Source organism: Saccostrea cucullata, unplaced genomic scaffold, assembly GCF_032062105.1.
Source record: "Saccostrea cucullata isolate Sc308-1 unplaced genomic scaffold, CSIRO_AGI_Scuc_v1 ctg3229, whole genome shotgun sequence".
In the NCBI taxonomy this organism is placed as follows: domain Eukaryota; kingdom Metazoa; phylum Mollusca; class Bivalvia; order Ostreida; family Ostreidae; genus Saccostrea; species Saccostrea cuccullata.
The window spans coordinates 216,299-244,145 of record NW_026925664.1 but is presented as its reverse complement, the minus strand read 5'-3'; the positions used below and the strand labels follow the sequence as shown (position 1 = coordinate 244,145).

Sequence of the window (27,847 nt, the reverse complement as noted above, 5' to 3'; positions counted from 1 at the left end):
ATCTATAGATTCACGAATATTGAAGAATCATATAAACAGATAAAAAGAAATCAAAATGTGTGCCTTATGTGTAATGTGGCGTTTGAAATTAAAATTTTTATGTGGCCTATGGTTGGGTAACTACTAAGTTATTATGTTTTATATTAATTTAAGAGACCGGAGGCTATTTATGTAATATAAAATGTTTTACAACTAAGATAATAATGTGTACACATCAGATAATTGCATCTATCCTATCTTAACCCCACTATTCTGTTCCCTGACTCATTGGATAATTTTTTGTATTCCACAACATATAATATAAATATTCGATTTAAATTGCGATATTTTAATGCAAAAATAATGGTATTTTTCCCTCAGGCTCTACCTAGTCCCTTCGAAGGTCTTCATGATTTGATTTTTTTCTAACCCTAACCCTAACCCTAACCCTAACCTAATTCCTGCAATCTTTTTTTTAATTAGTATTTCTTCCTGTGGATTGTAAGGATCTCCTCGACAAGGGGAAGGATCAATCAGGCGTGTACACAATTTATCCTTATGGCACCATTTTAAGACCCGTCAGCGCCCTCTGCGACATGGAAACACAGGGTGGGGGCTGGACAGTGAGTAGTTTATTTGTTGCTTGTAATTTTAGACATTTCTTCTGAATATAAACAATATACTAGTATATATTGACAATCGAGAGCCATTGTCAACCGAGGCACACTACATGCAATATCTAATACTGAATGTACAAAGTCATGTACTTGAGGGTAGTTTTCACAATAAAAATTGCGGCGTAAAGACGATTGATAAAAGTTTTCGAGATGTGAAAATTTTCAATCTTACCCTCTTAAACATTTATGTTTTACAGTAAACTGAATGTTTTATTCAAAAATATATTAATAAGGATATAAACAGAGAACGAACCGTATTCAATCTCAAAGTTTATTACCTTTGAAGATGATGTTTCAAGAAACACTGTGGGTAAAAGGATTGGACTGTCATAATAAATAGATAACAAATATTTTTTAAAATCATCCGTATGCATAGGTGCCTGAATATATTTCTTTTCTTTATATAAATTTAAAGGAAACACATCAGTAGTTTATCATGTAAGTTGTGTGTGTGTATTTTTTTTTTACAAATTCAACAGAGCTCGTCTTTTAAAGGTTATCCAGAAAAGAAATCGAGATGAAAACCTTAGCTTTGATAGAACATGGGAAGAATATAAAAACGGTTTCGGAACACCACCAGGAGATGTCTGGATAGGTAAATTAAAAGCATATATTTTTTGTTTTTGATCAACTCCAATGCATCCATTTCCGAAAACGTGAATGTTGCATGCGCATATATATTTAATAATCAAAAGGTAATACTTTAGGAAGTCGACATATCATACATGTTATTGTCTCTGAGTAGAAAGTTCAATTCATGTTGGTTGTTGGATTTTTATTAAGAAATTTTAGATAAATAAAAGTGAAGTAAAATCATTTTGGTTATTGTGTGATGTGATAGAACTGTTTACTTTTTAGAACAGGTACCTGAGATATCTTCACACACACAAACGATATATATGTGGATATGACTTTTGATTTTTTTCCCTATTCTATAAACAATTTCCTGTAAAACACGAAAATATGCTTTGTAATTGCAACACTTCTCACTGATTCAGAATATACTTTATAACAGGAAATGACGTTATCAATCAATTGACAAAGGGAAATGACTCATCTCTATATGTATCCATAACTCAAGAAGATAAAGGAACTGCGTATGAATTGTATGGTCGGTTCTCTGTTTCTGATGAAACAGATAAATACAGACTCTATCTCGGAGGACCGGCCACAGGAACATTAGGTAAGTAATTTTAAAATTAAAAGTTATACTCAGTACATGAAAATAACCTAGGACATAGAGTGTAAGAGAGAAAATACTATATACTTTTCATTGTACTTGTGCTAATGTAAGTTTTTTTCTTTATTTTTCTAACATGCTTTTTTCAGTTATAAAATTCTATAGATTTTTTGACAATTATACCATTGATATCTACACAGAAAGTATGTTGGTCAACATATTTCTTTTTTTGCACTATGATACATTCAATATGACCTCCTTGTTTAAATTGTGTTTAAAAGACATACAACACACTGGGTGAGGATAACTATTGCGAATTCATTTGAACGTTCTACTTGACGTCCAATTTAAGCGTCAAAATGACTAGCTGCAGATCGTTATGGTTTTATATATTTGTCTTGACCATAACCATGTTAACGCTACAGATCCTGTAATGCAAAAAAGGTGCAATTTACGGCGCAATATTTTTTTGCGCACTTTTGGGGAGAATTTCTCCACTTTCAAGCATTGGTCAATCAACTACCTTTTCACTCCCTGATTCTAGACACATTCTGTAGTCAATATGTATATTTTATACACCTCCCAACCCTTTATGTCTCTGCAAGTGATAAGCTCGCTTGATTAAAATTATTTGTTATATTGCTGAAATTTCACTTCTAGCGACTTTTTTGCCCGTAGAGACAACTATAAACGGTTGAAAGGTGGATAAAATAAACATATTGGCTACAAAATGACGAGCAATTATAGGATTCTGTTGTATTACTTATCAAAAAAAATATGGATAATTGACTTGATTGTGAATTCTTTAAGTACAATATATTCCTTTACTTCTATCACTCATTATATTACCGTAGACGTACTCTTTTCCCACGGGGTCATAATTGCTCGGAATCTCAATTTCTGTTGCGCATGTAAAAAGTTATACGCGGATTTCCTAAACTCTCACTAAAGTTATGCCTTACATTTATCACATGATTTATATTAAGTACCTTGGACAAATTTCCTTGGAAAATTTGTGACCTCGTGCATAGCGTAAATTAATACCTTGCGGAAAGTAGTACTTCTACAGTATTTTAAATTCAAGCCCATCAAACTAAATAGAAAGTAAGTCACGAAAGAGTATACCTTAAATTCATTATTTTAATATTATATGTATATCATATTAAATATCAAAGCGCAACAATTATTTTATCTGTACAATGAGCAACATACGCATTATGTTTTTTTCTTCTTTTAAGAAATAAACAACAGTGTTAAAAAGTTCTCTGGGAAAGGAATTTGTTGTTGTTTAGGTGATCAAATCCTGTGAAGCCCGAAGGGTTTCTCAGTAGATTTAATTACGTACAAATGTAAAGTTCATTTCCTCATGAACTCCGTAACATTGTTATTAATTACTAATATTTACATTTGAGACAAACAGATTTCGAGTAAAACTGCATTTATTTCACAAATGGACCGCCGTATTACTATGTTGTGATATAAAATGACCTAGTTATTTGAATGTTTACATTCATGTGTAACTGCTCAGTTCAGGAAATTTCTGTAAATAATGTCGAGCATCGCTTTGGAGCAAAGTTTTTAAAATATTTGAAGTCAAAAGCGGTGGTATCGCTTGCATAAGTTTACATTACTCCAAAGGAATGTTAGGTTAAAAAGATATGAGTAGTTCTAGGCTAATTCCTATAGTTCTCCCAATAAACAATGAACAAGTGATCAAAAAACTTTTTACAAAATTTAAATTACCGTTTTTAAAAGCTTTTTGAGCAAAGAGGAACATGCATTCTGAAAATGTAGATGTTTGTTCTCTTGCCCTTTATCGAGCCCCGAGGGGATCCTGGTTAGAAAAGGTCGATCCTCAGTACCCCCTTGCTTGTCGTAAAATGCGACTAAATAAGGTGGTCCTTCGGATGAGACCGTATAAACCGAGGCCCCGTGTTACAGCAGGTGTGGCACGATAAAGATCCCTCCCTTCTCAAGGCCGTAAGTGCCGAGTGATGTCTCCATATCAGTGAAATATTCTGGAGAGAGACGTTAAACAGTAAACAATCAATCAATCCCTTTATTCAGTGTTTTCCAAATACATAGCATGAAAAACAATTACCAGAAGGGGGGCGTAGTCAAAAGTTGCCTGAAAATCTTCATTTAAATACGCCTTCCACTTGAATACTCTAAAAATATATTAAAATGTCTTATTGAAGCAGAAGATTATTCAAGTTTGATTTTTTAATGCGTATTTGCAGGTTTATAGCTATGTTATTTTCTTAAGTCTGAAAAGGGTCCCCCTTTTTATTCAGAACAGTTGGTTTAATGAAAATACAAAAATATTAAGAAGATTGGTTTTGGTATCATCGAACTAAAGAATAATTAACCCATGACGTTTTATCTATTGACAAAATGTTTTTTCGAGGAAAATGAAAAGTAAAGTGTTTATGTAAACAATGAAACATATTGGATAGAACGAACATTATGCATGATTCATATTCAATAAAAGATTAAGTATTAAGCTCGCTGTTTCTTTCATCATTTTATTATAATAAGGCAGTTTTTTTCAGTCCCATAGAACCTTCTATCATTTTTAACAGATATGCAAAACATTAACCATATACATGTACTACTACACCCCTTTAACCGTATTTTTAAGCGGTTATAGTGTGTTCACTGGCCGCTTTATGGCATGTATCCAACAAGATTACGAAATTTCAAGAGCAACCGGAAACCTCGATCAGGCGCTACCTATGAGCAAAAATTTGCAGCTTTTGTGATCTTTGACGAAAATACCTGAAAACCTGCGCTTATTAACCTGGGGCATCTTTGCTAGCCAAGGGTTTCTGATACGCTACTCTCCTCATAAACCCTTGGCCTACGGAGTTCATAGAAATTGGGATTTTTTCCAGAGTTCTGATTGGATTTCAGTGCACCCAGGTCGACCTATCAGCGATTGTTTTTGTAAATGACGATATTTGCGTTCGGGATACATCTTCACTCTTTAATCTCGGAAATGAAAAACGCAAGTAAACAACGATAAGATAACATTTAATTCTATGAATAGCCATGGTGTCATCCCATATCTTCTAAATATGTGATTAAGAATCTATATTGAATTATAATTGTAATTTCTATATCTAAGTGCAGTGTCAAATTTACAATATATGTCTTTTTAAGTCATGTAATAGATGCCATAGTCTCTGTGGTGTTTTCATTTTCAATGTTACTTGGATATATCAAATAGGAATATGGATTGAGGTCCCTAAATTAATAATACGTCACTAATCAATATAAATGTCTTGTTGGATAAGCAAGCATTTCTTCTTCATGTGTTAAGATTTTGTATAAAGTCTGATTCATGTAAAAAGATTTTGTATAAAGTCTGATTCATGTAAAAAAAAATGGGTATGTTGATAACGGGGAACTATTTGTAACCATTTGAATTCCGAGAGATCATTTACATACATGATATAGAATGGTTGAAAACGGGTGGTTGTTCTTCCTTCTTTACTCTTGTAAATACTTTCGTAAACTATATTGGGGTAAAAAGGACTGTTATGAAATAAAATCATTTTTTCTTTATTTTGATAGGTGACAGAATATGTTAGATACAAATGATACTGATACAGACCTATCTGGGATGTACTTTACTACTTCTGATAGAGACAACGATAATAATCCGAGTCGTAACTGTGCAGTTGTTAATAAAGGAGGGTGGTGGTTTAGCAATTGCCATAACGCGTTCTTGAACGGGCACTGGGGTTCAGGGTCCCCCTGGTTCTCTGCATGGTTTCCGCCGATTGTAACTGGGCTAACTATATTAGCTACTACGATGATGGTAAAACGTGTGTAGAGACAACAAAGTGTGTAAACGGTACAGATGTGAGGGGAAGGAAGTTGCCGATTTAATTTGTTAAACATTTTTAAGTGATGTATAAGAAATTTGAAAAAAAAAACAACAATGTTAATGATTAAACATATAAATTGTTTTGTATTCTAAGAGTTTTATGTACATATGTGTGTTTGGCAATGTTGGTTAGACAAGTCTACGTACAAAGTTACTGAATTCTTGGCAAAGTATAAGTAGTTAAAAAAAAGTAAAGATTGAGAAGGAAAACATGATTCTAAATAATTTTCACTCCGATGATTTTTATATCACCAATGCATGCACATGTCAAAGAGTTTTATTAAAAGTATTTTATTAATTAATATGATTATTTAGGGTTGTGGTTCAGCGTATACACCTCTGACGTCTAGGTGTTAAAAAATAATCCTGAAATAGGTTTGAATAATTGTTTTCCTGCTCAGATACGTAGCTCGCTGCGGCCGTTGCAACCATTGTTTACAACGTTGTTCGATGTTTTGATAGTGATGTCACAATGTCGTTGCACGCGCACTGACCCTCCGGTGAATACGGCCTAAAATCCGGTGAATATGTAGTGTTATGAACTGTTTACGTTTGTATAGATTATATAGGGACTATAAAAGACTATATCATAAACTTTCTTATCTGACAACATATTTTTTTTTATATTTTGATGCATGTAACATTTACAAAAGCAGTATTACATGTAACAATAAATAATTAAATTTTGTGTTTCATCCTCTCATTTTCTAAAATAATATAAGCTAATTATTTCTGTATAATTATGGTTTGCCATGCGGGCAATCCCCTCCCAGGACAACCAGCTGATTCATCTGTATTCATGCAATCTCATAATTTCCAGTACTTTTGCTTCATGAAAAATTCCAAGATTAATAAATGTACCTTTAGCTTAAAAAAATATATCCATGTATCCGTTGTTACGTCCCCTTGCCTTCCATCATCTGTTATTTTGGTTGTATAATTTAGCGGCAAATTTGAACTTATAAAAAGTAACACAATTTTACACCCAGAGTTGTTTAGTTATACTAAAATTAAAAGAATGACTCTTATTTAAGCCTAAATTATTCGATAACAACCTGATTTGGGTCAATTTACACTTTTTCATAGTCTTTTTAATTAAATTATATTTATTCTTGTAACTTTGAATTACAAGGGGTTATCAAAAAGTTCGTGGACTGAGGCTATAAAATTAGTACAATGTAGTCTGTGCTTTCAAAATTTATATGGGACATAAAACAACAAAATATAAGGAAATGTTTTAAAACTTTAGCTTATTACATTCATTATTTATTTGCCTAATTATTATAAAACAAAAACGACATTCTATGATCACCCGGCGCTGTCGCCGTTTAATTTCCTGACGTCTGACAACGTAATTGTTTTTCAATGTCCGCTTCTTTGACCTATTACACTTTTTTATGAGAATCTCTGGCGCTATGTAAGGACTTAAACCCGCCTTGTTTATATGAATTTACAGTGTCATGAACACGGCTTTCAATGAATATAATACCGGTATTTCAAACAAAGTTATATAGTGGGAGAGATCCTCACTTGATTGTGCCAGCATATTTTGCTTTTAGTCCAGTCAATCTAGCTAAAAAACACCCAAACCTCAAACAAATTGCAACAGAAATTATTCCAGCGGAATTTTGTTATTTTTTATGTGCCTTTTGATGTATCAAAACTCTAGAAAAATATATTTGTCCAAACAACATTTTTTTTGATTATCAAAAAACCCCATAATTGTTCATAAGTGCCAATAAATTTCTCATTGAATATACATTATTTATGCTTAAAAATAGTTTTGCAAGGAATATAATTTTGAAATTTTTCGACAGTCATGCAAAAATGCGTCTGCAAACTGAAACCGTTGATTATTTCATTAGTTGCTATGGATTCCTGTTCCCATGGCAGCAGAAATAATATAGAAAAATAAAACCTTTCTAATTCTTTAGTAAGCTTTGTGCAGGGACAAAAATATGCAGCTATATAAAAATAAGAATGAATTAGTATAGTATTAATTTATTACTGAGGAACTTAGATAATTTGTATAAAGTTATAGGGAATATTATAAGCACAGATATCCAATATTTTTTTTTCAAGGTGGGGGGGGGGGGGCATCAAATCTCACAGATGTCAAGTCTCATAATATTTTGACAAGCAAAAATAAATAAACAAACAAGTAATAAGAATTTAAAATAAATGATGAATAAAAATAAATTAATTACAAGGGATAAGCGATTTTATCTATATGGTATATCGCAATCTTTTTTTGGGGGGGGGGGGGGTAATACGTATTTTGATGCAGGGACCTAAAAACTGGTATTTAGGTACATATCACAAATTCAAGAAATTTATTTATTTAACCTTTCAAATTAGAATTAAAGAAAGCCTACAAAAATAGTAAAATGATAAAAAAAGGCATCTCACCATCGAAACATGATCAATTTTATGTAGATAAAAATTTTTTAAACAGTAAAAATTTGTTTTTCTAGGTTATTTTTAAGAAAAATAATTTCATCTAAAATCATTGTAAAAATTGCTTGTAAAAATATAATGATAGTATTGTGATAATTTTGGAGGGGGGATCTTGATATATCGTGAAACGGAATTTTTGGCGATACTCATCTCTATATAAAATACCATCAAACTTCAAAACCTCTTTCAAGGGATGGGGTGATCTATTTTTATAAGGTATATGACTTCTTGACATTTTAATGAGTCCTTGTGAATGGGTTCAAGGCCATTACATACCGCAAGAATCTTTTAACTCTAAAACTTTTAGAGGGAGGGGGCTCTCCCCGACATATCTACCTTTATAGCAATGCATGGGACATTCATTTGAAATATGTTATATCAGTCTATATACATGTAGTTAAGGAATGGAATCCTTAAAAATGCATTAATGATTATCTTGAAATTGGAACTGGTTCCTTGCCTAAATGTTAACCTCAATATAGTATCCGAATTGCTTCTCACTGTATTCAATATAATGTCCATTGCTAGTTTTTATATTCTTTCGGATTTATTTTGTAATTGTGTGCGTGATGGTGGGATATCATATTATTAATTAAGCTCTTTGCACTTTGAAGTAAACGTTGCAGGTCTTCGGGATGAGAGCGTTTCATGTTACTTGTAGTCGTTGACATACTCAATGGCCCTAAGCACCGAGTAAAAGTCTAAATTTGAAGCCCTTTGGTACATGATGAAGTTTTTATTTAAGTAGAAATTTCTCAAGCGGGGCGTAAAACATCACACAATCAAGCGATCTTGGTCCTTTGGATGAGACCTATAAACCGATGTCTGAGTAGAGGAGAAAATGTGCAGCCCTCTAATTGCAAGTGCATGGTGGCGTCTCCACAGTAGTGGGAAATTCTCAAGAGGGATGTTAAACAACAATAAAACAAACAAGCGCTATAAATCGATGGCATAGAGTCTTTCTTATTCATCAATGCATACCTTAAAAAACTGTTACTATCAGACCAAATGATAAACCATGGATGGACTCTCTTCTAAAGAAAACCTTGCGTATTCGCAATAGACTAAGAAAAATAGCACAAAAAGCAAAAAGAGAATCTGATGAGGAAATCTTTCGTAAAGAAAGGAATAAGTTTAATAATATGAAAAAATATGCTATTAAAAACTATTATGACAATATAAATTCTCATCTTAAGGATGCTAGTCTGAACAATCAAAAACTATACTGGAAGTTACTGAAAGATACTTTTCACATGAAACCAACAAATGAAATTCCACCTATTCAGTTTACAGACAACAATGGCACTGAAAATTTTGCATTTTCAGATATAGAAAAAATAGAACTATTAAATGAATATTTCACATCAATTACAGAGTTAGATGACAGTAATCAAGAGCTCCCAATTATAGTGTCAAGATGTACGGATAATTTTCCACACATTGAAATACAAGAGCAAGAAATCATTGATATAATATCTATTATTCCTGTCAATAAAGCCGTTGGTCCTGATTGCATCAGCCATAAAATGTTAAAATCTTGCAAAGAAACTATCTCAAAACCTTTGTTTATACTATTCAACAAATCCCTATCACTAAAAACATTTCAAGACTGTTGGAAACTAGCACATGTTCTTCCACTTTTTAAGAAAGATGACCCTTCTATCACTTCAACTATAGACCAGTCTCTTTGCTGAGTTGTATAAGCAAAATTTTCGAAAGAATAATTTTTAAGCATGTTTACAATTTCTTGTATTCACATAATATATTTTATAAATACCAGGCAGGTTTTTTACCAGGTCATTCCACAGTTTATCAACTTTTAGAAACATACCATTCCATAGTAAAAAGTGTTGATGAAGGTAAATTCTGTTGTATGGTGTTTTGTGATTTATCAAAGGCATTTGATAGGGTCTGGCATAAAGGCTTAATTTACAAATTAAAAGTGTATGGAATTAATGGTGATATGCTAGATTGGTTTGATAGTTATTTAAGCAAAAGAACCCAACAAGTCATGTATAGAAATCATTTTTCCTCTGTAGGACAAGTAAAAGCTGGAGATCCTCAGGGCTCAGTACTTGGTCCCCTATTATTTTTATTGTATGTAAACGATGTGGCTGAAAATATGATATCTATTTGTAGACTATTTGCTGATGATAATTCTTTACAACAATGTTTAGATAATATTAATCGTATTGAACAAAATCTCAAGCACGATCTTAGAATACTAGATGAATGGTCAAAGAAATGGTTATTGAAATTCAACCTACAGAATACCAAAGCAGTATTTTTTAGTTTGAAAAATGTACAGCATTTTCCTAAATTATTTTTTGACAATTGCCAATTGGAATAAGTTACGGAACACAAACATCTTGGGATACTTCTGTCGTCTAACTTAGGATGGTCTGATCATATTGATACCATTATAAAGAAAGCATACAAAAAATTGGGGCTTCTTAAAAAATTAAAATTTACTGTGTCGAGAGATATTCTGTCCCAAATGTATATATCTTTTATTAGACCACAACTTGAATATGCTGCTGAAGTTTGGTCTGGATGCACAAAAACAGACATTGAAAATCTTGAAAAAGTACAATTATATGCTGCAAGAATAGTTACTGGGCTTACAATTATTGCTTCAAGAAATTCATTATATTTGGAAACAGGCTGGGAACCACTGGAATATAGAAGAAATAGGGCAAAACTAAAAACAATGTATAAAATGCACAATAATTTAGTCCCTACTTATTTGCAAAACTTAGTACCTGATACAAGAGGCAATATTTCAGGATACACTACCCGGAATTCTTCAAATTATTCTTTGCCAAAATATAAATTAGAACTCTACAATAAATCATTTATTCCCGATACCGTTAGAAAGTGGAATTCCCTTAGTCTAAAAACAAGAGAGGCAACTTCTATTAAAATTTTCAAAAACTATCTTCAAAATAGTAATGTTAAACCTCAGAAATATATATATATATATATATATATATATATATATATATATATATATATATATATATATATATATATATATATATATATATATATATATTATTTCAAGAAGTGACATGTAAAGTTACATAATTTTTTTAGTCACATTCACACACACATTCACACTTCCCCTCTGAATTTAAACAAGAATGAAATATAAAATATATAAAATTCGAGAAATATTTAAAGTTGGTGTTTAAATAAGTGTTTATAACTCAAAAATATTTATCCATTGTGACCATAGATTATCAAAATTGTTCATTGTAAAATTTTTAATTGATATACATTTTTCTACTTTGTACTTAAGAGTTAAATGATGTAGCAGTCCAGTAATCATAGGTATTTTATTCTGCTTTAAACAAGAAAAGATATATTGCTTTGTATACATGTATAAAATAATGAAATTTATCACCCTATTATAATAAGAAAATGGCGTTTCACCTAAAATAATATTGCATATGTTAAATCCAACTCTTTTAGAAGTTTTTGTAAATATGTGCATGCTAAGATTACTCCATAATGAAGAAATTTTTGTACAATTTAAAAATATATGTTGTATTGTTTCTATATCCTGTTTACAAAAGGTACAATGATCATCAGATAAAATACTTATTTTCTTCAAATAATATTTCACTGGGAGGATTCTATGTAGGATTCTATACTGTAACCATTGAGCAGAAGTATCCATAGTTGTTCTGAAACAAACCTTAAAAACATCTTGAACAGAAATATCAGATTCTAAAAGCATTGATAGTTCCTGGTTCCATCTAAATATTGATGTAGGAATGATGTTGTTACTATTCAAATATCTATAAATAATTTTAGTGCACTTTTCATATACAATAATATTTTCAAAATAAAAAGGAATAACAGGGGTACATTCCCTCTTAACAGATGATTTATCTACAGACATTGTTTTTAAAAACCTGGATATAGCACAAATAATACTGTTATATTGCATGATGCAAATATTAGACAAATGAAATCTATTTCCAAAATCAGTTACATTTAAAAAAATTCCTTCATTGTCTAAAAAATCACAAACACTTTTAACGCCATTTACATACCAAGTCTTTACAAAAATTATTTTGTTTTCTATTTATTTATTGGGATTATACCACACAGGTAAGTTCAGAAATGATCATCAGATAAAATACTTATTTTCTTCAAATAATATTTCACTGGAAGGATTCTATGTAGGATTCTATACTGTAACCATTGAGCAGAAGTATCCATAGTTGTTCTGAAACAAACCTTAAAAACATCTTGAACAGAAATATCAGATTCTAAAAGCATTGATAGTTCCTGGTTCCATCTAAATATTGATGTAGGAATGATGTTGTTACTATTCAAATATCTATAAATAATTTTAGTGCACTTTTCATATACAATAATATTTTCAAAATAAAAAGGAATAACAGGGGTACATTCCCTCTTAACAGATGATTTATCTACAGACATTGTTTTTAAAAACCTGGATATAGCACAAATAATACTGTTATATTGCATGATGCAAATATTAGACAAATGAAATCTATTTCCAAAATCAGTTACATTTAAAAAAATTCCTTCATTGTCTAAAAAATCACAAACACTTTTAACGCCATTTACATACCAAGTCTTTACAAAAATTATTTTGTTTTCTATTTATTTATTGGGATTATACCACACAGGTAAGTTCAGAAACTTAGTTTTCATATATGAATTGTTGTTGAGTGTTTTCATGAAATATAACCATGAATTAAACACATCTTTCCAAAAAATTTTGTTATTTTTTACAATAAAGCAAGACACATACTCTTCGCCAAAATCAAAAGCTTTATGCAATATGTCTTTACCATTAATTGCCAAAAAAATATCTAACCATGGTTGATTACTTTTTGTTAATCTTTTAATCCAGGAGCATTTAAGAGATGTAATAAAGTTATTTATATCCAACATTTTTAATCCTCCTTGTAAAAAATCCTGAGTAATAACTTTCCTTTTAATTTTATCACATTTTGATTTCCATATAAACTCAAAGACATCTCTGTTCAATAGTGATAGAGTTTCTTTACTTGGATTTGGCAAAGATATAAAAAGATGGTTAAGTTTTGGTAAAACTAATGTTTTAAGAACTGTAACTCTGCCAATAGGAGTAAGAACCCTTCTTTTTCATTGCTGAATTAATGCTTTGATCTTTGGTATTTGAACATTGTAGTTTAAATCAATAATTTTATCTAGTTCTACTGAAAAATTAATTCCAAGTAAATTGAAAGTTGTACAACCCCATTCAAGTTTCCAACGGGAATGATGGAAAACTTGATTAGAGAATTTTTTTGAACCTATCCAAACAATTTTAGTTTTTGAGCTGTTAATTTTAAGTCCTGTAAACTTTGAGAAAAAATCAATTGTATCTAATGCTGCAGAAATATTTTTCTTATGGAAAAAGGTTTTTGAACATAACTCATACAAGATTAAGACAAAATTGTATTTTAAAGTCTGATTTATATCGCTGTAACCTAATTACCAGTCCTAATTTTTCTTGTGGACTACTAGAAGATACATATCATCTGTTTTTTGTAAACATTATGTAAAAGCAAGAAATTCCTTAATGAATAAGCTACTGTCATTAAAAAAGGACATGGAAATAACGAACAGTATTCAATCTCAAAGTCCATTAAACAAATATACAAAATAAGAGCAGAGCAAACACGGACCTCCGAAGCATCAGAGGTGGGATCAGGTGCCATGGAGGAGTGAGCATCCCCTGCCGACCGGTCACACCCGCCGTGTGCTCGTTGTCATAATCAGGATATAACGGAAAAAATCCGTGGTCAATTCAGTGTATAAATAATGGACTAACAATTGGTATGAAAATTATTTACATATTATAGATGTACATTTAATGCTATGGGGCGATGATTCTTAAACTTTCGAAGAAAATGCTGAACTTTTTAAGAATATTCAAACTTTCTTCAATGAATGTGGTCGTTTTTCAAAATAAGTTTTTTCTCAACATCTCAGATTATTTTTGTATATTTAAAGAAATTATTACTGTTTATTGCTACAATGTATACAATGTATATAGTAGACCATATGTATATATGTTTGTTTTACTTTGGCAATTTTACAAAATGTTATATTAGGAGAGGCCTATCTAAGTTACAGAATTTGTGTCCGATCATTTTGACTTTGTCAATAAAATATGTTCAATTCAGGCATAAAAAATTTTCATGTCCTGGAATGTCAAAAAAAAAAAAAAAAGTTTTGAGACGGGCCATTTATGTCGGTCAGGAGAGGGTAACCAAAGATTGTTTTTTCAGATGTTCTAATCTATATTACATGTATTTTTTTTTTTTTTTTTTTTTTGAGAAGTTTATTTTAACTTTCACACAAATTACACAAATATGAAAGAGACGAATACATAAATACATATGCAAATAAAGCAAAAAACAGAAACAAAAAAAATAATAATAGAAGCTAGTGTGAAAGTTTATGTGGAAAGAGAGGGGGGGGAGGGGGAAAGAAAGAAAGTGAGCGAGAGAGAGAGAGATGAGAGGGCACACACTTTATTGAACAGCTAGCGGAAAGAAAATTTTAAAGTTTTTCAAATATTTCCTGCCAGTGTCTTTCAAATTCATCATATTTACAATTTTTTAACAAAAGAAATTTTTCTACTCTAATTCTTTCAGTAATAACATTTTTCAAAGTCTCAATGTTTAATTTTATAGTTTTGGCATACTTACTAGCAAAAATATATTGTTTTATGATCAGAATAAGTAGATTTTCTAACTTGTAGGAGTTTCTGTTTAAAAATTTACCAAATAAAATTGATTGTCTATCAAAACAAACAGACTTGTTTACTCTTTGCAAGATCCATTCTTCAATCTCTAACCATATTTCTTTTACAGCAGAACATTCAACAAAAAAGTGATCAATAGTTTCAATATCCTTCTCACAGAAGGAGCATAATGGTGAATCAATAAGTCTTAATTTAAAAAGATGGCAATTAGTAGGAATTATTCTATGTAAGATTTGGAATTGTAACCATTGAAGTTTTGATTCTTGGGTTGTTTTGAAAGGTAGCTCAAAAATTTTTTCCCAGTATTTTTCACTAAATTCTTCCCCATTTTCACTCCATTTTATAACTGAAGTTATATTGCCCTTTTTATTTTTGATAAGAACATTATACATATCGTTACACCCTTTTTTACTCTTTAAGAAAATTTCAAGGCTGGATGGAAGCATCGGTCTAGGCATTGGCTTTATTTCATAATTCTTAAAACAAGATAGTCTCTTTCTAATTGCTGTTCTTAGTCCGGCATATTCAACATAGTTTGTATTTACCTTCAAGTTATAATGAATAAAATCAAAACTGTAAAAGTTTCCATTTAAATCTAAGAAATCATTGATAAAAACAAAGCCCAAATTAAAGTAACTTTTGATGAAAATTGACTGGCCACCAATGGTAACTCCTGGATTATGCCATATGTGTTCTTGGAGAGGACTTAAATCAGCTATAGCTTTAGCCTGATTTACTTTACACCAGCTAGAGAAAACATCTTTCCAAAACTTTTTTTTCGTGGTACTACTCAGATTCTTAATAAAGTCAATTCCAAACAGCCAAAGATGATTTATACTTATTCCCAATTCTGCTTCAAGTAATTTAACCCATTTTGCACTTGAATACATAACCCGCCTTACCCAACTAGATTTCAATGAAGTAACAAAATTTTGATAGTCTATCATTTTCAAGCCCCCAAATTTATGCTTTTGAATAATTACATTTTTCTTAACTTTATGATTTTTATTATTCCATAAAAAATTATACAAGTCTTTTTCGAAAGCACTCATGACATCATCATTAGGGTTTGGTAAAGTGAGGACAAGATGATTTAGTTTAGGAATTAATAATGTTTTTATTACAGTCAGTCTTCCAAGAGGAGTAAGTTTGCGAGCTTTCCATTGTAACATGGTTTTTTTAATTTCTTCAATTTTTAATTTGTAATTAATATCTACCATCTCATGTAAATCAACAGAAAACTTAACACCTAGTAAATCAAAGGATGTAGTACTGGGATCAAACTTCCATCTTGAGTGATGAAAAACATCTTTTGAGAATTTTTTACTTCCAATCCAGACTAATTTAGTTTTAGAAAAATTTATTTTTAGACCCGAGATTGATGCAAAATAATCTAACACTCTTGTAATTCCATCCAATGAGCTTGGAGAGCCATCAGAAATAACAGATGTATCATCTGCATATTGTGACAACTTGTATTCTTCACCATCAATAGTTATACCTTTAATATCCTTATTTTTTCTAATTAAAATACCTAGAATCTCTGCACAAAGTAAAAAAAGGTACGGTGAAATAGGATCACCTTGTCTACAACCCCTTTCAGGGTAAAAGTACTGAGACACTATCCCATTTTGAATAACACAGGACTTTATATTATTATAGAAACATTTTATCCAGTTTCTAATTGACTGACCAAAATTGAAGAAACAAAGTGTTTGATTTATGAAGTTCCATGAAATGGTATCAAATGCTTTTTCAAAGTCGATAAACATTAAGAGACCAGGTATATTTCTTGACTCTGCTTGGTGCATAATATCATATATTAATCTAATATTTTCGCCAATAAATCTACCTTTAATAAATCCTGTTTGGTCCCCATGTATTAGCTTATCTAAGAATTTTTTAATTCTTTCCGCAATGCACCCTGAGGCTAATTTATATACAACATTTAAGAGGCTAATAGGCCGCCAGTTTTTTAAAAATTGTTTTGGCTTACCAGTTTTTGGAATACATGTTATTACCCCTAATTTGTTTGGTTCGGAAAAAGTTTGTTTTGAGTATGAGTCATTGATTGCTCTTGTAATAAATGTGCCAATATCCCTCCAAAAAAATTTAAAAAATTCACATGTGAAACCATCTGGACCTGGGCTTTTATCATTTTTCATCTGTTTAAGAAAGTTTAGAACCTCTGATTTTGTTATAGGACCCTCTATACTTAGAGCTTCTTCAAAAGACAGCTTTGGGATATCATTATATTCTGACAATTTTTTGCTGTAGTTTTCATCTTCAACAATTTCTCTTTTTTTATATAGATTTTCATAAAAAAGTTTTGTTTCATTTAAAATATCATATTGATCTGAAATAATAGATCCATTTTCTTTTTCTAATCTTGGTATCAGTTTACTTAAATAATTTCTAGATTCAAGTTGACTAAAATATTTTGACGGTTTTTCACCTTCATCAATCCATTTCATTCTAGAACGAATAACCTGTCCCTTTAACTTTGTCTTATGTATATCTTCAAGTTCTGTTTGTTTCATTTTAAGGGTATCTAATGTACTTTCTGTCAGATTTTTTTCTAAATGTAAAATCTCATTTTCTAAAATTAATTCTCTTTCATGCATCTTTTTCTTCTTATAACTTGAGTAAGATATAGTCTTTCCTCTAATTTCCATGAGTAAAATATCTAGGAAACATTGGTCACTAACAGTGAACATCAATAATGCATTATCGACAGAACAAAGATTATCTAAGTCATACACTGGGCATGCATACTGAACTTTTACGTCATTGATTTTTTGTTTAATTGAATCAATATAAGCCTTATCTGTTAAAAGAGAATTGTTAAATTTCCAAAATCCTTTACCTTTAATAAAGTCATTAATTTTCAAAGACATCACAACTGGAGAATGGTCGGATCTGTAACTGTTTTCATATTGAACACTACTAACAGAAGGGAGCAAAGATTCAGATATAAGAAAAAAGTCTAGTCTAGCCTGTTTTAAGGGTGTCTTTTTTCTCCACGAATAGCGCCTAACTTGAGCGTAGTTTTCCCGAAATATATCTTTTAGATTCAAATTTTCCATTAAATTTATAACTTCCAGTCTCGCTTTTGGATTGTTCAAATTTTTATAGTTCATGGAATCTAATTCCTTATCTAAAACTACGTTAAAATCGCCTGCTATGATTATTTGTTGCAACATGTAGATTTTTTCAATCTCATTCATCAAATTAGAATAAAAAACTAGTGTATCAGAATTTGGCCCATAAATATTTACAAGTATAAAGTTCATACCCTCAATAGTACAGTCCATTATTATGTAATTTCCATTTTCATCGCTTAAATGTTTGTGGATATCTATTTCACAATTATTATTAAAAAGAATAGCAACACCACGCGAATTAGACTTATACGAACTGAAAAATGCCCGATAGCCCCACTGTGTTTGGATAAATTTTTCGTCACTTTTAACGAAGTGTGTGTCTTGCAGAAAATAAACATTATAGTTCTTTTTTCTTAAAGTATTAAAAACGTCTATTCTTTTATTTTTATCTCCAAGACCCTGGCAGTTAACTGTAAGTATATTTAGATTATTATCTTTTACCGTAATCGTACAAAAACATCAATAAAGAATCGAATGAATGCCCAATGTAAAGGAAAGATAGGAAAAGGGGGATAGAAACGTGGAAGAGAGATAAGGGTGCATATTTACAAACAAGGTGAATGAAACTAATTGGCATCAGTCTATTGATCGTATTTACTGATGTAGAAAGGAAATTTGTCAATCTGCATTTACCATGTTTACAAAACTTCTGATAAGTAGTCCCAAAACAAGTACAATCGGAAATATTAATTGCTAAATAGTTTATGAGTCAGTCTTTGTAACTAATATTTTTCCGGAAAGAACTAACCAAGTATAAAAATATTCAAACTTAGAAATACTATTAGACCGTACATGTAATTGTACTTATGAATTGGAAATTTTAACAAAAATTACTTTTGCATGTAACACAGTGACATTGTTTATTGTAAGTGTTCATCTATAAAAATTCTTAATAACAAGTGTGGCTGACGGCTTTGTTTACCAGATCCTTCATAATGTCAAACCGACGGGGACCTAAATGTTTACCATTCTTCCTCGAAATGACAATCGCTACGTTCGATACTTCTCTCTCAACCAGTACCTTAAGTAGTCGACGTCCGGCCCCGTATTCCCCATTGTCGCAATAGCCGTCATGCACTCGCCCTTGGGCATCTTTGAATCGGTATACAAGGATATTATGGTTGGCACAGGCATAGTCCGGGTTGCGTAGAATATTTTTGTAAACGTTCCTAGCATGTGCATATGTGTGTATTTCGGCGATTAATGAAGTAAAGATGTTCCCATCTTCTGTTACGCTTTCGCACATGTATTTTTATTAGTAAAGTAGATCTCACTAATACACGGAAGCCCTGGAGGGACATTGACTTACTTGTTATGACTTATTTGTTATAACTTTTTGGTTTTAACTTATTTGTTATGAATCTTTCGTAATAGAGATAACTAAGTGTAAGAAAGCTATTGAAACCTGTTGCTTGGCTTAATTTACAATAAAAAAATGTTTAGTCCTATTTTAACTGTGGTTTTTGAATGAGAAATTGTCAAAGTAATTATTATTTGTGTTGTTATAGGCCTAACTTATTTCTTATTTCCTAAAAGTTATTACTTAATCTTATATGTAACTTCTAGCTTCCATAATGATTGAAGACAAGAGCATGACTTCTGTTTTATCTTGTCGTCAGCAATAAATTCAAGGACATTTTTTTTCATTTTTTTTCCCGAAACTATATGTTGCCCTCATCTTTCACGCCACTTTTTGAAGTAAACTTGTCGTTACAAATTTGAAATAACTAGAATTCAAAATTAAGTCAAAAGAAGTAAGTCAAAACACATAAGAAGTAAGTCAAAACACATAAGAAACAAGTCATTATCCTTCAAGGGCGTAAGTAATTGACAGATAAAAATTTAGTTATCACATCAGTTTTGTACGTTTAACAACAAAGCAACAATTAATCGTTCTCAATAGATTACCTACACCTAGTTAGAACTAACCCCCAAAAAATCTCAAAACAAATACGTTATAACAAATAAGTCATAACAAGTAAGTCAATGTAAATAAGTCATAACAAGTAAGTCAATGTCCCTCCAGGGCTTCCGTACTATTAGAATCAATATTCTAAAATAAAAAAAATCTTTAAACAAAGTAAAATAATAAAAGTGTAACTTTTAGATAAAAAAAAACATTTTTTTGCAACAAAACCATGAACGACTCTTCATAGATTATTACCACTAATATTTCAAACATCTAGTAAAGGAGAAGTTAACTCTACATTTAGACATATATATATAAAATTCTCAAATCTTTTATCTCCAATAAATAGGTAAAATATAAATCCGGGAATGTTTACAAATGGAATTATTAATTTTATCATGCTTGTTTAAAATGAAAAGAGGTTTGTTTACAGTGATTAAAATTGTCTCCCTTGTTACATATGGTAGCACATTACTGCAAAACATATTTTTTTCAAATTAGTAAATATTTATTTCTAAAAAAGACATCTTTCGCCTTTATATATTTTTCTAGAGTTTTTATATGTTAATTAGAATACAATTTCCTGATTATAAATAAATAAAAAAAAATTCTGTTGCAATTTGTTTCGGGTTTTTGACAGATTGACTAGACTAATAGCTTTTTCAACTGTTCGTCAAATTTGACAAATTTTGCATTTCAACACCTGAATACTTTATTCATTTATTATACTTTATTCATTGATTTATTTTCCTTCTTTTGCACTAAGCACTTTGAACGGAGTATGTTGATTTTCGGGTATTTTGTTCTTTGACCTAAATCTGATGAGATAGAAATATAAAAAGCCTTTATACAAAGACTTTTATTACAAGCTAGCATCACAATTATAAGTGCAGCAGCTTGGAAGATGTTTGTTCATAGACTATGTATTTTTTCTTCATTTTCACTAATATTTAACTAAAGGAACTTTCAACATATTGCAGCATATTGGCAACAGTCCAGGTCTGATTCACTTAACGTGAAGACACCTCAAAGAGATGGTATTGTTTGACCCTCTATTTATCCCTTTCATTATTTATTCTAACATTAGAAGTAATTTGTGTTTGCTCTACTTCTTGCTTTATAAATTTATTTTGCCTATGAAGAGGAGGTAGGTATTGACAAAAATACCTGGACCTTGTTCGGCACAAACTCTTTATCGTCAATAATCTAATCATCTTCTTCCAGAAGATCAAGGGGACCAGATAATTTTTCCAGAAGATCAAGGGGACCAGATAATTTTATTATTTCGACGTTTGCCTTAAACCCGTGTGTAAGGAGGATACAAAAGTGAGAGCTTCAAGAGAAACAGTTTTTGCAAGCACTTTACATGTGCGGGAACTCTTTAACATTACATAACATTTTAATTCAAGTGCTAGGGACGACTGACGTTCAGTTATAATCTTTAGCTTCAGGATAAAACAAGTTGAAGGATGTTCCTTACGAGGCAATATATTCACGATTTCTAAAATGTTGTCCGTTTGATATATTTTGTTTTAGAAAAACGAGAGTTGAGAACTGTTTGATAAATTATCTCAGTATAATAAAATAAACTCAGTATAAGTTACAAGACATCAACATTTTGGAAACAATCTACACAACTTTTATCCCTAAAAAATTGTATGGAAGATGCATCTAGGGAAAGGATACTTGACAAAAATAAGATCCTGTAAAACATGTAGCTAATGTGTTTAATTCAAATATCAGAAGATATAAGGTTATCTAGCTTCTGGAGAACTTAGATAACTAGTTTTAATTGTAACGGGGACCGTTACAGATGTTCTCCAAACGCTCCCCAACTCCCTTTTTGTGCCATTTTCCTGTAAGATTTTCTTAAAATATGCTCAGTATCAAAGGATTTTATCAAAGAATTATAAAAACTACAGTGATATCAACTATATTTCATATACACGCACGCAAATGCAAGCACATGCAAGATGATCATGGAATGTTGTCTAAACTATAAACATATCTCTATATCGTGAGAATCAAAAAAATATCATAAAAATATAAATGTCACTGTTTTTCAAATACATTTGTGATTTTACGTAATGCGCATGCGCACGTGCATGCTTGCATATCCTTGTATTCAATTTTGATTGTACCATAATGTAGGAATCCATTATACCTATTCATATTCTAAATTTCATCTCGTTTCGTTGAGAACTTAGCAGATTATAGTCATTTAAAGTTTCAGCCAATCAGATTGCAGCACACGTGCATGCGCATGCTTTCATGATGATTCTTATATATTATGCTGTAGATCTTCATAGTGTATGAATATGATCAAAATTTCAAAGGATTTTGTCAAAAAACAAGAAAGATATTGAGACTTTAGTTTCAGCCAATCAGAGCGAAGCGCACGTGCATGCGCGTGAGATCTTGCTATTTTGATCATGTCATCATATTTATATTACTAATATATCTTCATATTATTAGTTTCAAAGCATATCATCTAAAAATAGAAAAGTTGCATCTATATCTATTATATTGGTCATTTCACGTGTTGCACGTGCGCGCTCTTGCAAGCTGACCTTGATTCCGCAAATCTACATAACATGTCTACTGACCCTATAAAGGTTTTACCTACATCGGATGAACAGTTTACAAGATCACTCCGGGACAAAAAAAGTACCCAGGAAGAAGAAGAAAAAGAAGAAGAAGAAGAAGAAGAAGAAGAAGAAAAATAATAATAAGAAGAAGAAACAGAGTAAAAACAATATGTTCCCCAACTTTGTTTGTGGAACATAACTACCACTTCAGTCTAAAATTTCTTTTTAGTGCAATTTTATTGGAACCAACAGAAAATGATCCAAGTTTTGGGATTTTAAACTTTATTTAGCATTTAAATTGTAAATTTTGACCGAACCAGTCTCGTTTTATTTGTAGGAACAAGACCGTGTGACATGTAAAGCAAAAAAAAAAAAAATGATTTTTAAAGCGTTTTTTTTTTTGTTTTCATTTGGATCTTTGTGAACTCAAATTTAATTTCTTTTCTCAATTTCCAATTTAGGGTACATAGGTAAAAATACATTGATGTTTTTAGAATAAGAATTCAAATCCTGAAATTTATCACAAGGTTCAATATACATGTATTTAAATTTGCCCCTCTATAAACATCATAAGATTCAAATACCTATACAAAAAGCTCTACAATGCTGCCTGCCATATTACGTTTTATTTGAAAGGATTAAGGTGATGAACATAAACTTTGAACAGTATTTATTCCACACTATGAGCGAGGATATGTATCAAGTTTAGATCACGTTTGCAACATATGTCAAATATATCATCTCTTATTTCAGACGTTTAAAAACAATCTACTAGTACAGAGTTACGGAATATATAACTACTTTAAAAATTTAAAATAAAAGGATATTGATTAAATTTAAGCATTTATAATCATATGTGAAACAAAAACTTCTTGTGTGTTGAAAAATGATGCTTAGATTTACAAGTTGTTTTTTAATATTTCTACTATTTCGAGATTTAAATGGGTTTGTTACAAAGGTCTCTAGAATGCGGATGGAAAAAATGATTGCAGATATGAAGGGATTTATTGAGAAATTTGGACAGAAAATGGCTGAATTGGAATTGCAGAACAGTATACTTGATCAGAAAATTAAAAAAAACTCTCCATGGAAAATAAATTGATGAAGAGGATATTTACTGACGTAGCCAAATAAAATTCCAAACAGAGAAAAGAAACAAGTAAAATGATGTATATGGTGGCTGAAATACAGAAGTCATTGAAGAATTGTGATGTTCAAAAAAGATCAAACCTAGCTAGGCATCATAATGCAAGTTTCCAGAGAAACTGGTATAAAATCCCAACAATCAAATACACAAATTTTGACCAATCAAAAGAACTTAATTTCTCTGTAACCCGAGGGACCAGTCCGCGAATGCGCAGAAGTGCACAAAGCCTACTTATGAGAGGTATTTTAAGCTACCTTACTTCTTATTAAGGTTAAAAGTTCGAGAAAAAAAAATTCTTCATGAATGACCTTTCTCTTATTAGACACTGAAGACAAGCAAACGGATTTAAGAAGCTGAAGGAAATATTTTGAATTCTGTGTAAATGTAGTTAATTTTCAAATCTTTTGGATAAAAAGAATATTCTCTGAAGAAATTATCTTCGTTTCTTGACATATTCATGTATATAATCTCGATATAAATAATGACTTTAAGGCAAGCATCGAAGCTTTGTCGCAAATATTTTTATGTATCGTGTAGTGAAGTATTAGATTGAAGTTTGTTTGTAATTTGCAGTTTGGGTATTGCAAAATTACTTGGGTTTTAAATAAGAATTTATATGATGAATTTCACAAAATGAGATAAACGTTAACTTTAAAGTTAGATGCCATTTTGGCCATTGATTTTGGTTTCAAATTTTGTTTGTAAGCTTAGGAAAACGTTCCTTTAAAAGACAATATTTTTTTTCAGGAAATCAAATCTCAAACGATCAAGTGGCCTTCTTTGCTTACATGTCAAAATCGAGCTCTAATAATCTTCGCCAGAATCAGATTATCGTTTTTGATTACGCAGTTATACAAATATCGGGAACAATTACAACCCACATAAGGTACCTTCTCTGCTCCATCAAATGGTGTATATGTATTTACCTGGAAAATATACGTCAATGGAGGTACCTTTATCTATACAGAATTGACTGTCAACTCCCATCACGTGACTGGGCTGTTTGTTTCAGCAGAAAGCGATGGCAATAGAGTAGCATCAACAGATGTCGCTGTGGTACAGTTGAAGGAAGGGGATGAAATACACATTTGTTCATCACCAGGTGTCAATGTCAGTGCAAAAATACACAGTGCGCGCTGACATCGATCCACTTTCAGCGGTTGGAAATTATTTTGAAAAAAATAATCAAAATGTTATATAATATTACATATGTTTTATGGTTCTGTTTTCTTAGCATAGACAAGATATGGGTTTTTAGATCGACAAAAGGAAGATATGCAACTCTTCACTGCAATTAATCTGTCAACTATTGTTATTTATTAGCAACCGAATTTTTTTATTTTACGTTTTGACACTTTATTAAATAAATATGTGCAAGGAAATTAGCTTTACTTTCTTCGTTGAAGTACGAGAAATACAGATAAGCAAGCTTATAATAAACTGCAAGGAATGCTTCTGTTTTGTTATAAACATCAAACTCCTTAATACCGTTTTGTGTATTATACAGGGTGTCCGAAATTGTACACTACCCCCCCCCATCTTATTGTGCCTGTTTAGGTGAAAATTGACCCAGTGATTCTTGAGAAGTTTAAAAATGTGAAAAGTTTACAGACAGACGGACGCACAAGGGGCGATAAGAAATGATCACTTGAGCTTTCAGCTCAACTAATTAGCTTACAGATATCAAACGAGTAAGTTTATAATTTGATAAAGATAAGAAGCGTTTAGAAATTTTAAAATATATACATATATAAATCAAAGGAGTGAAAAATACAAAAAAAGTGAAATGTTGTATTGTTAGATTTATATAACGTGCAATTTTAAATTATGTACAATTATAGTATATCGTTTAAGTGACTATATATGTACATCAATGATTTTGGATCAGGTTTCTTCATGGCCTGAATTAATAAAACGCTATCATGTAGTTTTAAGTTGTCATGAATTATTAAAAAAAAAGTAATTATGGATAACATAAGTTGGGTTTGTGTGGAGGGCCCATGAATATATTTAAAATTTGAACTCCTATGAAAATGCAATCACAAAATCAATATCTCTACTCCATTAATTATGAACAATATACAACATGACACATGTATCTACTTAAGTTTGTTACCACCTTGTTTGATTCCAAAAAAACCTTTTATTGCCATTCAAAAGTTTTTTTCCATAGCTTTTAAAAATAGTTTTGATTTATATATTTAAAAAAGTACTTATTTTACCTATTGAACAAAGTTTTTGAAACTCACGTGCTTACATTGTACTTTCACATATACACATGTACTTTTAAAAAGTCAACGAATAAAAATTTATATGGAGTACAAACTGTAACTTTACTTAAATTCTTCATCCAAATAAAGGATCACTTCATTATAAATAGGGATCTGACCTATAGGACCGGGCTTGGTTTTTTTCTCTACAAAAAGATTGTCGATTTCTGTTCCGATTAATGACATTAGGCTAAATACAAATAAAAACTTGTTTTTCCTGAATTTTTATTTCAGTTAGTAGAGGTAGGAGGAATCCTTTCATTGATTTTCTGAGTTTGTTATCTCCATATGTACTAACTGATATTTGTCTTTAATTCTCATGGTTATAAAGGTAGTGTCTACTGTCTCTGAAATTCTGTTCTTCATGTCTAGGCCATCTATCCGTGGATATAATAAAACATGCCATTAATGTGTGCAAATTATATAGGCCTAAATGAAATCCAAGGGAGTGCATTTACTGAAATATGTAGCCAAAATCAATGTAATTTAATTATAAGGAATATATACAATTGAAATCCATTGCAGCTCAATGCTGCCAAGAATACCTGTATCGAATAACACAGAGTGAGTTATTCTTGTCCTCGAAGAAAGTGTGCTTATACTATGGTTCGTTCCGCCTGACTGACAACTGTACATTGGATTGTTACGATTTTATATCTCTTTAGTGTTTCTTTTATATCAAAAATGGGCATGCACAAAGGATAGATAATTGAAGGAAAAATACACAAATCTATATAAAAAAAATCTAAACAGTCTTTGAAAAGGCGAAATTTAAAAGTTTAAAAGTGTTGTACCAGGTGGATTCGAACCCCCAACTTTAAAAAGAAAGTATCCAAGGTAAAAAAATTCAGCGCTTATATCAACTGAGCTAGTCTGACTATAAGAATGAGCGGCATAAATTTCAAGCAGGTGATGAAAATCAGGTTTCCTTATTTTTTGTAGTTTTTTTTTTATGAATTTCGACCCCAGGGCAGGGGTGCCCCTAAAAAAATCTTATCTTAATTTATTCCTTACATCATAACCTATCAAAATATCACAATTTTATTTAGGGGCAGTCCTGCCCTGAAGGACTTCAAGGCCAAAATTCATGCAAAAATCAATGCTTTTATGGACAAAATGTTGTTTCAGTCAACTTTGGAGATTTTTAAAGTTGTTAATAATTAATTTGAGGTATCAAATACAAATTTGAAAAATCCAGACATATATATACGGTAGAAAACAACAAATAAAAAATGATTTTTAAATGTCTTTTTTCCGGGAAATTATTCTCTCCTATAGGTCAATTCTTTTGTTAAAGCGAATACATCCTTTAAATTGCCAGTTATAATATGCTGAAATATCACTTATTGCTATTAAGTTTAAAACAAATTATTATGCTAGACTATACTAAGGCCAAAAAATATAGTATCCTTGTTTCCTGCTACCAGCCTAAAAAAATAGGGTTGTTAGGTAGGAATATTATTTTATTTCTTTATCTTATTTTTTTTCCAACGGTATTTTTTGGATATAAATTAATACAAAACCAAATTAAATACATCATAGGTCAATATTTTTATCCTTTTAAATGAAATTCCATGTCTTTTGATGCACAACAACTCAAAAGGAATTTATGAATGAAAGTCCATATTTAAAACTTGAATAGAATATATTTTATATTATATATTTTTGTTTAATTTTAATTTTATTTTATATATTTTTGTTTAATTTTGAACATGAAAAAAAACTTGAATATATATATATATATATACATATATTTTTGTTTAATTTTGAACACGATATTCCTGAACCCCCCCCCCCCCCCCAATT

At 30.8% G+C, this 27,847-nt stretch overlaps 1 protein-coding gene across 1 annotated transcript; it reads left to right on the top strand.

The window, feature by feature from the left end:
- The first annotated feature begins 471 nt into the window (after positions 1-471).
- Positions 472-24,911, top strand: LOC134269548 (ficolin-2-like). The gene is made up of 4 exons (XM_062751748.1): positions 472-602; positions 1,152-1,251; positions 1,672-1,839; positions 24,739-24,911. Exons 1-4 carry the CDS (start codon positions 576-578, stop codon positions 24,909-24,911), a joined length of 468 nt encoding a protein of 155 aa, XP_062607732.1. The 5' UTR covers positions 472-575.
- The last annotated feature ends 2,936 nt before the right edge of the window (positions 24,912-27,847 follow it).

Coding starts and splice junctions, on each gene's coding strand:
- LOC134269548 (XM_062751748.1), top strand. CDS start 576: ATGGAAACACAGGGTGGGGGCTGGACA. Junction 603..1,151: donor CACAGGGTGGGGGCTGGACA/GTGAGTAGTTTA, acceptor CGTCTTTTAAAG/GTTATCCAGAAAAGAAATCG. Junction 1,840..24,738: donor ACCGGCCACAGGAACATTAG/GTAAGTAATTTT, acceptor TTATCTATACAG/AATTGACTGTCAACTCCCAT.